This window comes from Glycine soja, chromosome 18, assembly GCF_004193775.1.
Source record: "Glycine soja cultivar W05 chromosome 18, ASM419377v2, whole genome shotgun sequence".
NCBI classification, from domain to species: Eukaryota; Viridiplantae; Streptophyta; class Magnoliopsida; order Fabales; family Fabaceae; genus Glycine; species Glycine soja.
Genome location: NC_041019.1, coordinates 8,721,967 through 8,734,591, shown reverse-complemented (window position 1 = coordinate 8,734,591; position 12,625 = coordinate 8,721,967). Strand labels below are relative to the sequence as shown.

General features: G+C 28.4%; 1 protein-coding gene across 1 annotated transcript; it reads left to right on the top strand.

The window, feature by feature from the left end:
- The first annotated feature begins 9,985 nt into the window (after positions 1-9,985).
- LOC114396872 (mitochondrial import inner membrane translocase subunit TIM22-3-like) lies at positions 9,986-11,561 on the top strand. Its single transcript, XM_028359050.1, has 4 exons — positions 9,986-10,054; positions 10,333-10,405; positions 10,706-10,759; positions 11,208-11,561. Exons 1-4 carry the CDS (start codon positions 9,986-9,988, stop codon positions 11,357-11,359), a joined length of 348 nt encoding a protein of 115 aa, XP_028214851.1. The 3' UTR covers positions 11,360-11,561.
- The last annotated feature ends 1,064 nt before the right edge of the window (positions 11,562-12,625 follow it).

Genomic DNA, 12,625 nt, shown 5'->3' with positions numbered 1-12,625 from the left:
TTTGGTTGTTGTGATTGCAAAACTTGATGTTCTTGAACATTATATATAGTCATGTCCGTAGTAAGAGGGGGACAATTGATTAATATTTAATATTATTTATTCAGGCAAGTTGGATGTATTGCTAATTATAAAGTAGTTATTTATTCCAATTAATACGAAGTCATAATAGTTGGCATGTGGAAGTTAAAGTAATCGCACTTGTCCTATAAACACATGCTAGATATAATAGTTGGATGTCAGCACTGAATTTGCCATCGTTAATGTTAATTGTTTGTCATTGTATCCATACCATATCACGCTATCACATAATGAAGATTTACAGGAATGAACCATAAAAAATCAAATAAAAAAACTTTATAACACACTTTAATTTAAAACTTAAGATTTAAATTGAATGAATCTTCTTTTCACTTTTATGATATACTTCTCATTTAATGTTTAAAGTTTAAACGAATAGAAAAGACAATCTCTGTGAATATACTTTTATTTTAATGTTTAAAGAACAACTTGTTAATCAGCTACAGTGCAATATCAATTCAAGCGGGCTAACTTTCAAGCTTGTTTATTTTCCAAGAAAACGGAGGAACATGCAAGAAGGACGATATAAAACTATCCTTTTAGTATATATACTTCTTATTTTGGGTATATATAACTTTTTTAAAATTTTCTACATAATTAAATATAAAATAAAGATTATTTTTTAATTTTTTCTCTCATAAAAAATCACTAAAGATGAACAAATCAGATTCTCTAATAGAAATTATTTGTTGGTAAAACTGATAGATTACTTTGCATCTATAATATAATTACAAAAACAACCTAAGAAATTAGGTCATTTTATACTTCTTTTTTACTCTTATTTTTCATTTATTTTCTTCATTTTAGGAGCATTGATCAAATTGACTTGATCATAAACTCAACATTCCTAAATAAAACCAATTATTTTGATTCAAATTAGTTCGATTAATTAGTTTTTTATACTTCAAATTGAATATCCAATTACAGTTTGTTGATCTCTACTATATTCTTTTGCTTTAAAAAATTACAATTTGTTTGATTCTCTAATTTGTCTTTTTTGCTTGCATAACATAAAGTTTAAAATCATAAAAATCAACACTTAGTGAAGATAAAAACTTAAAAGAAAATAGATTGATTTATTTTTTTAAAATTTCAAATATAACCAATATATAATTGGATATGACTGGTTAGGATTTAATTTTAATTTCCTCTAAATTTTGACCAATTGCACAAAAACTTGTAAAATTCATACTCCCTCCCTTCGGTCTCAAAATATTTTTTTGTACTAACCAAGAAAGTTAATTAATAACATTTAATTCATCAATCTTAATTAAAAATTATTTTTTCTCAACATATCCTTCATTGAAACTTCATATTAAACATAAAAAATCATTGAAAAAAACCTCAATTAAATGAAGGATATTTTAGAGATAATAACATTAAATAAAGTAAATTTACTTGAAAATTTCTTATATTTGAAACTAAAAAAATAAATTTTATCTTATAAAGGAAGTATTACTTTTCTCTCATAAAGAAAACCTAATTACGGTTAGCCCTTAAAATTAGTATTACCAACCAAAGTTTGACTGTTGGCCATTTCTAGCATACTTCTTATTGGTTGAAATTTGTTAAAACTAAAAAAAAAAATCATGAATAAGGCTGATTTGTAAATACATTCTTTTTCTTAATTCTTTTAATGATGAATATTTTTAGTTTAAAAATAATTAATCTAAAAAACATTGTAAATTGAGCTTTATAAAAAAAATATCATTTTAAAAGTCTTGTAGTTAGGAACGAGAAGAGAATAATTAATTTCAACTAATAAAAAACAATATGTAAAAAAGAGTATGTTAAAGTCTTAAAAGAGCACGCTGTCCATATTTCTCTTATTATGATTATGATTTTTTTTTTCTTCATTCGATCAATGGATGGATTGCATGTTAGTCACACACAATGATACACATAGTCACAAATTTTATTATAATATCTTGTATATTTTCATATTGCTATTTTTTATATCCAATAAGTATGTAAAATGATGTTCTCACATATTATTCATATTGCCTTTTTTATAAGAAGTGGTATGTAAGATGATATTTTCAGTTACTATTCATGTGAGTTTAAGAGTTATTTGATTTATGTGGGTTAAATAGTATTCAAACTCATTTTTAGCATATTGAGACAAGACTCACTAGACACTCAAACTAAACTCTGTTAACTCACAAGTCTATTTTCACGTACTATTCATATGAGTTTAATAGTCTATTTGATTCATGCGGGTTAAATTAATAGTATTTAAATTCATTTTTAGCATATTGAGACAAGACTCAGTAGACACGCAGACTAAACTTGTGTTAACTTAGTCTAGATCGAATCAAACGAGTTTGCTTGGAAGATAGCAGTTTTCTCAATTGCGGGACCTTGAAACAAATCCGTGGAATCCTTCTAAAAACACATGCTAGATATGACCCGCCCTAGTTTCAGACACAACGTGCATGCCAGCACTGAATTTGCCATTGCTAATGTTAATTGTTTAATTGTTACCGTATCTATACCATATCACGCTACCCAGTTTTTAAATAAGTGTGAAAACTAATTATTCGATTCAAATAATGATGTTTGTCGGTATTAGTTTTACCAACAAAATTAAACGGCCCTGCATGTCAACTTAATTGCCTGTTAGGAATAAATTAATATTTGCTTCTTCTATTGGCTCTGTATCTTTAGGCTCATACTTCCGTTACCAACTTATTTGCTTAACAATATACATCTGAACTCTGCAACTACAAAGTTTAAACGAATAAAAAAGACAAATATGTTTGTGAATATATCATAAAAAAACAGTTTAATGTTTAAAGTACAACTTGTTAAACAGATAGAGTGCAATATCAATTCAAGCGGCCAATCGCTTTGTTTATTTTCCGAGAAAACGGAGGAACATCAAGACGGACTATATAAGACTATCATTTTTAGTATATATACGTCTTATTTTGAGTATATATAACTTTTTTTTTATTTACTACACAATTAAATATAAGATGAACAAACAATCACTAATGGTGTACGAGTCACATTCTCTAACAGAAATATTGATTGACAAAGTTGATAGATTACTTTTACACCTATAATATAGTAACAAATGAAAAAGAAAATCTAACAAATTGGGTCATTTTAAACTTCTTTTCCCTCTTTTTTTCACTTGTTTTCTTCATTTTAGGAGCATTGATCAAATTGACTTGATAAACTCACAATCTAAATCAAATCAATTATTTTGATTCAAATTGGTTTGATTAATTAGTTCTCTCTCTTTTTTTTTTACTTCAAATATGAATATCTAATTACAGTTTGTTTGATTCTCTAATATATTCATTTGCTTAAAAAAATACAATTTATTTGATTCTCTAATATATTCATTTGCTTACAGTTTTAGATAATAAAAAATCAACACTTAGTGGAGATAAAAATTTTAAATGACAATAGAATGATTTATTTTAAAAAAATTCAAATATAACCGATATATAATATATTCAACATGACTCATTAGGATTTAATTTTAATTTAATCTAAATTCCGATCAATATAATTGCACAAAAACCTGTAAAGTTCATACTCTGTTGGATCTCAAATATAAGAAAAATGGTCTTGCTAAACTTGTGCCCTGAGAGCACTAGTTAAGAAACTAAAGGAAGAAAAGAACACTAGTTAAGAAACTAAAAGAAGAAAATATTCACTGTAAAAATTATAAGAGAATGCAAAAAAATCATGAGCAGCGTAATTTTCTATCTTCCATTAAAATATTTCTACTTTAAGTTCTTTACCTAATGTGTTAAGGATACTAGTTGGCATTTACCAAAGAAAATACTCATTTGTTCTAATTAAGAAAATTAGTTAACCACATTTATTTAAAACTAACTTTTTCTCAACTTATCATTCATTGGAACTTTGTATTAAAAAAAATAAAAAATAAAAAAGATATCAATTAAATGAAAGATATTTTAGAGATAATAACATTAAATAAAATAAATTTAATTAATACTAATTTTCTTATATTTGAGATTAAAAATAATTTTTTTCTTATATTTGAAACGAAAGGAAGTATTACTTTTCTTTCATAAAGCAAACCTACTCATGATTAGTATTACAACACAAAGTTTTGAGTGTTGGCATTACACTTTCTAGCACACTTTCTTATTGGTTGAAAGTTGTTAAAAATGAAAAATCTTGAGTAAGGTCCTTTAAATAAGAACCCATGAAATCCATTCAATTTTATGATTTTTAGTCCCTCCATGCAATTACCTAATTCATTATGATTAAAGAAAGTGACTAATTTAATTCATAATAATAAGTTTGTCTTACATTTATAACATTTTTTAAAATTATTTTTGTCATTAAAATTTTCATTCGTCTAACGGTTTGTTAATATATTTTTTGTTTTTTTAATGATGTATATTTAGTTTAAAAATAATTGATGCAAGAAATATTATAAATTAAATTTTATAAAAAAAAGAATAAGCATTATTTTAAAAGTCTCATAAATAGGAACAGGAAAAGAATAATCAATTTCAACTAATAGAAAACAGTGTGTAAAAAAGAGCATGTTAAAGTCTTAAAAGAACATGCTCTTAATATTTTTCTTATTATGATTATTATCTTTTTTTCTCCATTCGATTAATGTATTGATTGCATGTTAGCCACACGCGATGACACATTAGCACAAACTTTATTATAATATCTTGTATATTTTCATATTGCCTTTTTTATATCTAGTAAGCTCTGTAAGATGATGTTCTCACATACTATTCATCCTATTTTTTAGGTGAAAAATTACAATAGGGCAAGCCATGCCACCTCTTGTAAAGTCAAGGAAGACTGTCAAGTTATAGCAAGTGTGGACAAAAGTCTCCATCAAATGTGTTAACTTTAGCCTCACGCACGATTAATTAATCTTAATTGTACAAATACAATAAATATAAAATTAATTTTAAGTAAAATAATAATCTATGCATAATTATACAGATATAATTAACTTTTCTGGCCATCAGGTTTTCTCGAATACATCTCCTTTATCTATAGCATTTTTGTGTTATATATTTTGTACCCATAAGTGTTATATAAAAAATTTATCACATGTGTCGAGAGGAAGACTTTGAACTTTTCAGCACCATCTATCTTAAATATACTATGAGCAAGTTGTGAATTTGCTATCTAGTTAATTGTATATAAATGTGATTAATTAAACAATGTCAGATGTATTTGTCAGTGTTATTGTACCGATAAAATTTAAATCACCTGATTTGATCTAATCGATGTTGACAATAATAATATATTATATGATGAGCAAGAAATTAAATGCTGATCCACAGGAACAATTTTTTTTTAACTAGGTTATCCATTGGTGAAAGAGGGTAATTAAGCTATTCTATTTACTTTTAAAAGCTATATATAGGCTGGTGTATCCTTCTTATCATTGCATATGGTTTTACTCTAAGCTTTAAAATTTACTCTCTTTTTTTCTTTCAAAAATGGAAATTTTCGATCTATTTCGTTGGTCTTTAATTTAGAAGAACAAAATTTGCTTTCCTATTTTTTTTCGCAGGATCGAGGATCACCTAGTTGTCATTAAAATACTGGATGAAGATTTTTCTAGAGAGTTTAATAATACTAAAAGATGCTTACAAAGAGTCTTCTGGTGATAAATTGGCTAAGAATAAATGTTTTGTAGAAGCAAGATATAGTTAATGCGAAAATATAAGACTTTACTCTCTCATCTATTCATAAATGGTATATATATATATAATAAATTTAATTATCAACTTTTATAATAATAATTTAAAAAATTATATATACACTTAATATGATTTTTTTATTACGACATACTTTTATATACATCAAATTGACATCATATTTTTTTTATCCACGATAGTGTTTACCAAAAAATTAGTGCAACGTCTACCTTGAGACTTGATAGGAAGACTTTGAGATTTCAGCATCTCTCTTAAAAATTTGGGCTAATTATTACTAAACTTTTTCAAATTTTAGTTTTTAATTTTTAAATTTTTTTTCTATTCATCAAGATCTTTCAACTTTTTTTAATCAAGATTTTTAGTTTCTACATTTTTATTTGACGGGTCAATGTCTCTCGACTTTTTTTCATTAAGATTTTTAATTTCTAAAATTTTAAAAAATCGATTTATAATTATTAAAAACTCATTAAATTAATAAAAATAATGAATTTAATTTTTTATTCAAGAACTAAAAATTAAAATTTCTAAAAGTTAAAAAACTTGGACTAGTCAAACAAGAATTTAGTGATTAAAATCAAATTTAAAAATATTTAAAAACTAAAGCCTTAGCTAATTCTAAATATTTTTGTGAACAGGTTAGTGATTTTGTCTCCATATTTTTGTCCTACTACAACATCACGTGAATTTCTGATCTTCCTAATGTGTAAATGTGATAAAACAATGTTTATTGTGATTGTAAGTAGTGTTAGTTGTACCAATAAAAGTTGTAGTGAATTTAACTCTTTTAGATCGACAAGATATAAGGTAAATATATATTTATAATTATGAAAAATTCATCTGCTTAAATTTTTATTTTTGGTGTTATTTATATTTATATTTTGATTTTAGGTCTAACTATTTCTTTAAATAATTTTTGTGAGATTAAATAAACATTTAAATCAATATCACATTTTTATTATAAAAACATTAGGGATGAGTGTTATCACTTTATTGTGATCATGCTGATTATCACGATCGTGATCATTGTACCACAATAGTAATCAAGTTATGTAAAGTTCTTAAATCTTCATAAATTTGTACAATTTCCTACTCTTTCACTCAATTGAGTAGTCATACTTCTCGAATACAAAACTAATGTTCAAATGTGAATTGTATCAAGAAAATACATATAAAATAACACAAAAGTTTGTTCAAAATATCACTCAGAAAATGATTTATCAATAACTTATAGCAGTCCCATTTTAGAAAACATTGTTTTGTTGTTTTATGAGAGTTAAAATATGTTTGTGATCAAAAAGAATTTTGAAGTTTTCAAACATCAAGGATTAAAAGGAAAAAAAAAGAGTGAATAAACAAAAAACTAGGCAAGTTAATTGAATATTTTAGAATTCAATAAAATTTTCAATTTTTCTGAAAGTAAAAAAAAATCCTACTTTTTTGTCGTGCTACTTATTTATTTAGCATTGGTCCTCTATTAATAAACAATTTAATTTAGTACTTTAATTTTCAAAACAGTGCAATTTGACCCCTTAATAAACTTCTTGTTCTCACTGTTTTTTCATTTTTTTTTCAATTTTAATAAACAATTTAATTTGTTCCTTTATTTGATTCAATCTCATCCCACTATTAATAAACAACGTCAAGTGAATTTGGACCAAAGAGACCAAATTGAATCCATTTGGAATTAAGCAATCAAATTAAAGATTTTATAATTAGGAGGATAAAATTAAATAAAATAAATAATGAATGAGACAAAAAGATAAAATTAAGCCTTGAGAAATTTATCTTACTCCAGATAAGTGATATATAAATTGATTTTAATAACATATATTCAACCATTATTTTTTTTTTGAAAAATATGGAATCAAACCTGAACATAAAAGTTTGGGTACCAAAATTGCCGAAGCACTATGCTGAACATAAAAGTTTGGGTACCAAAATCTAACATGTCTTGTTATCGTATGAGTTCACCCCAAGCTTAACATGTATAACCCAAATTTTCACTCCAATTCAAGTTCTAGAAGCATATTGGAAACTGAATTTATTATTTACTATTGTAATTGAAGGTGAATATATCTTAACTCAAAAACTCTTCCGCAATTGAAAATTCTAAATCTTTACAATTTCTCAATTAGGGTAATCATTAGGTTCAAGAATATCTAAGGAGGTGTATGGTTTGACTGTTTTCTATTTTCATTTTCACTGAAAGTGGAAAATGGTGACAAAAATGTGTTTGGTTGGATTTTTGAAAACGTTTTCAGTGAAAATGGAAACAGAAAAAAACCAGAAAATGAAAACAAAAAAAATTTCGTTTTCAGTGTTTTCAGTTGAAAACATGAACCTCATTTTGGGTAAAATGAAAATGCGATGACAAGAAATGTAATTTTGAGCAAATATAAAAATACAAAAAAGACAAGTCAATATATCATAAATTTTCAGTGTTTTTTATTTCCTAAAAACAGAAAACAAGAAGTTAAACCAAACATATTTTTAGAATTCTAATCTTTTGAAAATGAAAACAGTTTTCAAAAAATGAAAATGCAAATCAAACACACCCTAAATTAGCGTAATTGTGGATATTTATTACTATAGAATCTCCAATCTTGTTGCATTATACCTTAAATTCAATCCTTATTTCAATTTCACAGTTGTAGATAAGAATATACGATCAAGGCACTATAAGTGACCAAATGCCAATTTAAAAAGGTATTAAATTAAAACAAAGACAAACAATCAATTTAAAAGAAATGAACTTGAATTATAGATAAGAATTCAAATTATATCAAGTTAACAAAAATTTGAGTACACATTTTAGAAAAAAGGGAAACAAGAGAAAGAGAAGAAGGAAGCTTAAAAAATCAATTTGATGCCTCAAATCCACTCATGCATCCACCATTTCACGAGCCGCAAAAGAAAGAACTTGAGGGAATCTTGAGTTTTCCAGTTGTCAAAAATTGTCTGCCTTTGTAGGAACACTATTTTCAGCTTCTTCGTATTGTGTTGGTGTTAATAACGCTAAAATGGGCGTAATAATTAACACCAAAAAAACCACATGATTGGAACGTCGGAAACATTGAATTTGGAACACCTCTTACAATCTTCCCTGAGTGCTTTCCTAAATTCATGGTTGTACAAAGTGGGTCAAACTTCAAAGCATCAAAATTAGGAACATTTAACACAATCTAATTTATGAAAAAAATCCACATTATTGGACTTCAATCATAATGAAATTTTAAAAACCCACAACATTTACACGAAGTATATGCTTACGACCCTATAAAAACACCAAGTTAATTTCTTCTTAAAATGACACAATGAAAATTTTCAAGTATTTATCAACATGGAAATAAAAAACTCAATCCAGTTGAGGTCAACATCTACCAATTCTGAGCACAATAATAGAAAGGATTATAATGGTGAGAATCTTATAATGAAGAAACGTTAACTTTGGTTGGTGTAGGCATATACTTGTTAGACAATTCTATCCCTAACTTGTACGTGAGATGTTGTAGAGAAAGAAAAATGAAGCGAATACTAGAAGAGAAAATGAGGCAAAAGTAATTCTTTTAGGAATTAGATAATGGTTGCATTTTTTATTGAAGAAAATAAAAAGGCCACGAATGTCATTCTACAAAGTTATAGATGTGAAAAAGACGCACCTTCTATTTTCAAATTTGGACGCATCTTAGTGATGACTTCTGCCGAATATATGCGAAGGTTCTTCAGCACCCCTGCTCCAAATACGTACATGGGGCACATCTTGGATGATCGAGTGGTCTTCTCCTCCATCAGGAGCAATGCGCTGCACCAATTCAGTTGGCATGTAGTTGATATAGAGATCTTTAAGCTTCTCCAAGTGTTGAATTCCCGAGGGAACTGTTTTGAGTTGGGAGAGGTCTTGTAAAACAATTTCTTCCACAGAACACAGTGCTCCTCTGTCGATAAGGATGCACTTCAATTGATCCAAATATCTGAGTTGCAGTCGCTTTAGTTTCTGAAACCATCCACTTTGAAAATTCAAAGTTTCACCTTCATAAGCATTGCGACTTAAAACGAGGAACAACAACCTTGGCATATTTTTTAGTGATTTCAATGCATCATTAGTTAACCTGGAGCCGCGCAAACGCAGTTGCACAAGATTTGGGAACTGTAAAATCCAATTTGGCAACCTTGTTAACGTCCCATTTAAGACAAGCTTCCTAAGTGTAGACATAGGTGACGTAATGTACAAGTCAATTTCTTCATCATCAACAGTTCCTCCAAGAGTGGCATCTCATTTATTACGGAACACAGTCTTTTCGTGTTTTCCCCTAAATTTTACCACCAACAGTTCCCTTAACTGCTTTAGCTTTCCTACCTCTCTAATGACCACCACTCCATCATCTTCTATAATCACTGGAGGTATCTCTTGTAGGGATGTCATGCCTCCAATATCCTTCAATCGAATTAAACCCATATAATAAGACAGAAGATGATGTAGCTTAGTAAGCTTACGAATCTCCTCTGGCATCTTATACTCACTTGTGTCTCTTATATCCAAGGTCTCCTTTTTTGTCTTCTTTTTCATTAGACATTTGCAATTTTATCCGGAGTTGATAGTGTGGTTTTCTGCATATTGGGAAGACTTCGAGGAAAGGATGATGGTATAAAATATTTAATTTCAATGATGTGTTTGACAAAACTTAACATATAAGTTAATTGGAAGCTAAAAAGTTAGTTGGAAACTAATAATGAAAAGAAAGAAGGAATTATGATAAGGTAGTGTTCAGATGCTACATGAAAAGTGTTACAAAAACACTCATAAAAATATGTTCCTTTGGCAAAGAGGTCTAATTTGGGAAAACAAACTTCTAATTCAGCCAAATATGTTAGAAACCAATTTAAAAAAGCCTCGCCAATATAATGTTCTCTCACTGATAATGTGATTCCTTTCACATCTGCAGCCATTAATGCTGGGGTAGCTGGATGCTGCGCTGGTCTTGCTACAAGTTTTCCTGGTATATCCCTTCTTTTAATAATTGATGAACTATCATCCTTTACTTGAAATTTTTATTAACTTGTTGGTCTCTGCACCAATTGAAATTAAGGATAAAGCTCACAGTAATCTTACCTATTTTGACCAAACCTTTTCTCAAACCTATGAATTTTAATTTGTCTTTCATTGTTGAAATCTCTGAATAAACATGATCCTTCATGCCAAACACTTGAGACAATTTTGTCTCCAATTGCTGGCTGGGGAAAGGTTGAGGTTTATTACTATGTTGAATGGTCTAACAAAACAAAACAAAAAGCTGCTTTAGTGACTCAGGCATTTCAATCAATTCTTTTGTATAAGTCTATCTCTATATGTATGTAATTTATTCACTAAAAAGAAAAATATGTATTTAATTTTCTTCTCTTGTACGTTTTTATTGTTATTATGACTCATCCTTTAGGATTCTCCAGGTACACCCCAATCACTTCTACAGAGCTGCATTGCTTATGGGGCACTTTCTTTTATCATTGAAGGGTTAACCAAGCAACGATCTGCACTTGCATGTCCCATGTCCAAGAAAACAAGTGTACGCAACCAGGGTATAATTCCTACATCTCATTGAGAAGGGTATATTGCCTTTTATGCATCATTAATATAAGGTTAAGGTGTATAGCATATGCACCTTTCTTTTGCCTTCTTTGTAGCTTTCTTGTAGTCTTTATGGAAACTTTTAGAAATAATATAAGGGTGAGACACATTGTAACATGGAATGTGCTAAATCATAGCATGTTGATTACACAATGTTCTTTATGTGATTTTTTGTATCGGCAAATGTTAGTTTTGTTAAAAATGTCAGTGTGGAGATTCAAACTTAGGACCTCTCTTCCCTCCTTTCTCCCTTCACCCTTAAGTCCTTCTTTCCTATCCACTAGGTCAATCTTATACTTATATGTTCTTTATCCGTGGTTTCTATTTCAAATATGGCATCTTCAACTTGCCTCATTTGCATGTCAACCAAAAGGCAGCAGTATATGGTGCTAAATTCGAGTTAGAAAGCAATACCCGTTAATTTTAAAAAAAATATATGGTTTTACGTTACCCAAGATTTGCAGCAGATCTTCATAGCAACATATTCTTAATATTATTATTAATGATTTGAGCCTGTTTATTGCACCTCAAAACACATTATCTGTTTTATTCAACTAAAATATACCATTTCTAGTACACAACCAATAAACTTCAATGACTATCTTTTACAGTGTCAGCAAGAAATCGAAAAAACATTTTTTTAATCAGCAAAAGTTATATATATGTAATAAAGAAGGGTACCAGAGGTAAATACAAAAAGTTCATAGAACTTCCCCATCAGCTCATGACAGCGGTTACAATATATTTAGGCGATGATTGCATAAATAAAAAATAACCGTTCAAAGCTCCACAACATACTAGAGTATTGTAATTCACTCATTTCCTCTCCTAGTATAGTATCCCACCACTAACCAGCTATAACATGTCTTTGCTGGATAAAATTATGCAAAACAAAGTCATGTGGAAGTTACCCCACTACCAAAAGCCATATACCATGCAGAGAAGTTTTCTTGATAATAACACAGCGCAAGTTCTCCGCATGTATGTGGCAAAATAGATTAATGAACTCACCTCCATAATTAGCATTTCCACCTGACAGATTCCACAATGCTACACATACCCTTTCCTGCACATTTTTGATCGAATTTCCTGCACTCAGCTACTTGCCACATACATAATGTCCTGCCAAACCATCCATGTACGCAAACTGCTGGATTAGATGACCATTGAACAAATGAAAAATTAAAACCAGAATCCAGATTATGTAACCATGACCAGATAAGGAATTTAACTTCCTCTA

Bases quoted from the DNA above. Each gene is read 5' to 3' on its own strand.
- LOC114396872 (XM_028359050.1), top strand. From the start codon at position 9,986: ATGTACAAGTCAATTTCTTCATCATCAACAGTTCCTCCAAGAGTGGCA. The intron at 10,055-10,332 runs GTCTTTTCGTGT...CTTTTTCATTAG, and splicing joins CTCATTTATTACGGAACACA to ACATTTGCAATTTTATCCGG. The intron at 10,760-11,207 runs GTATATCCCTTC...AGGATTCTCCAG, and splicing joins TCTTGCTACAAGTTTTCCTG to GTACACCCCAATCACTTCTA.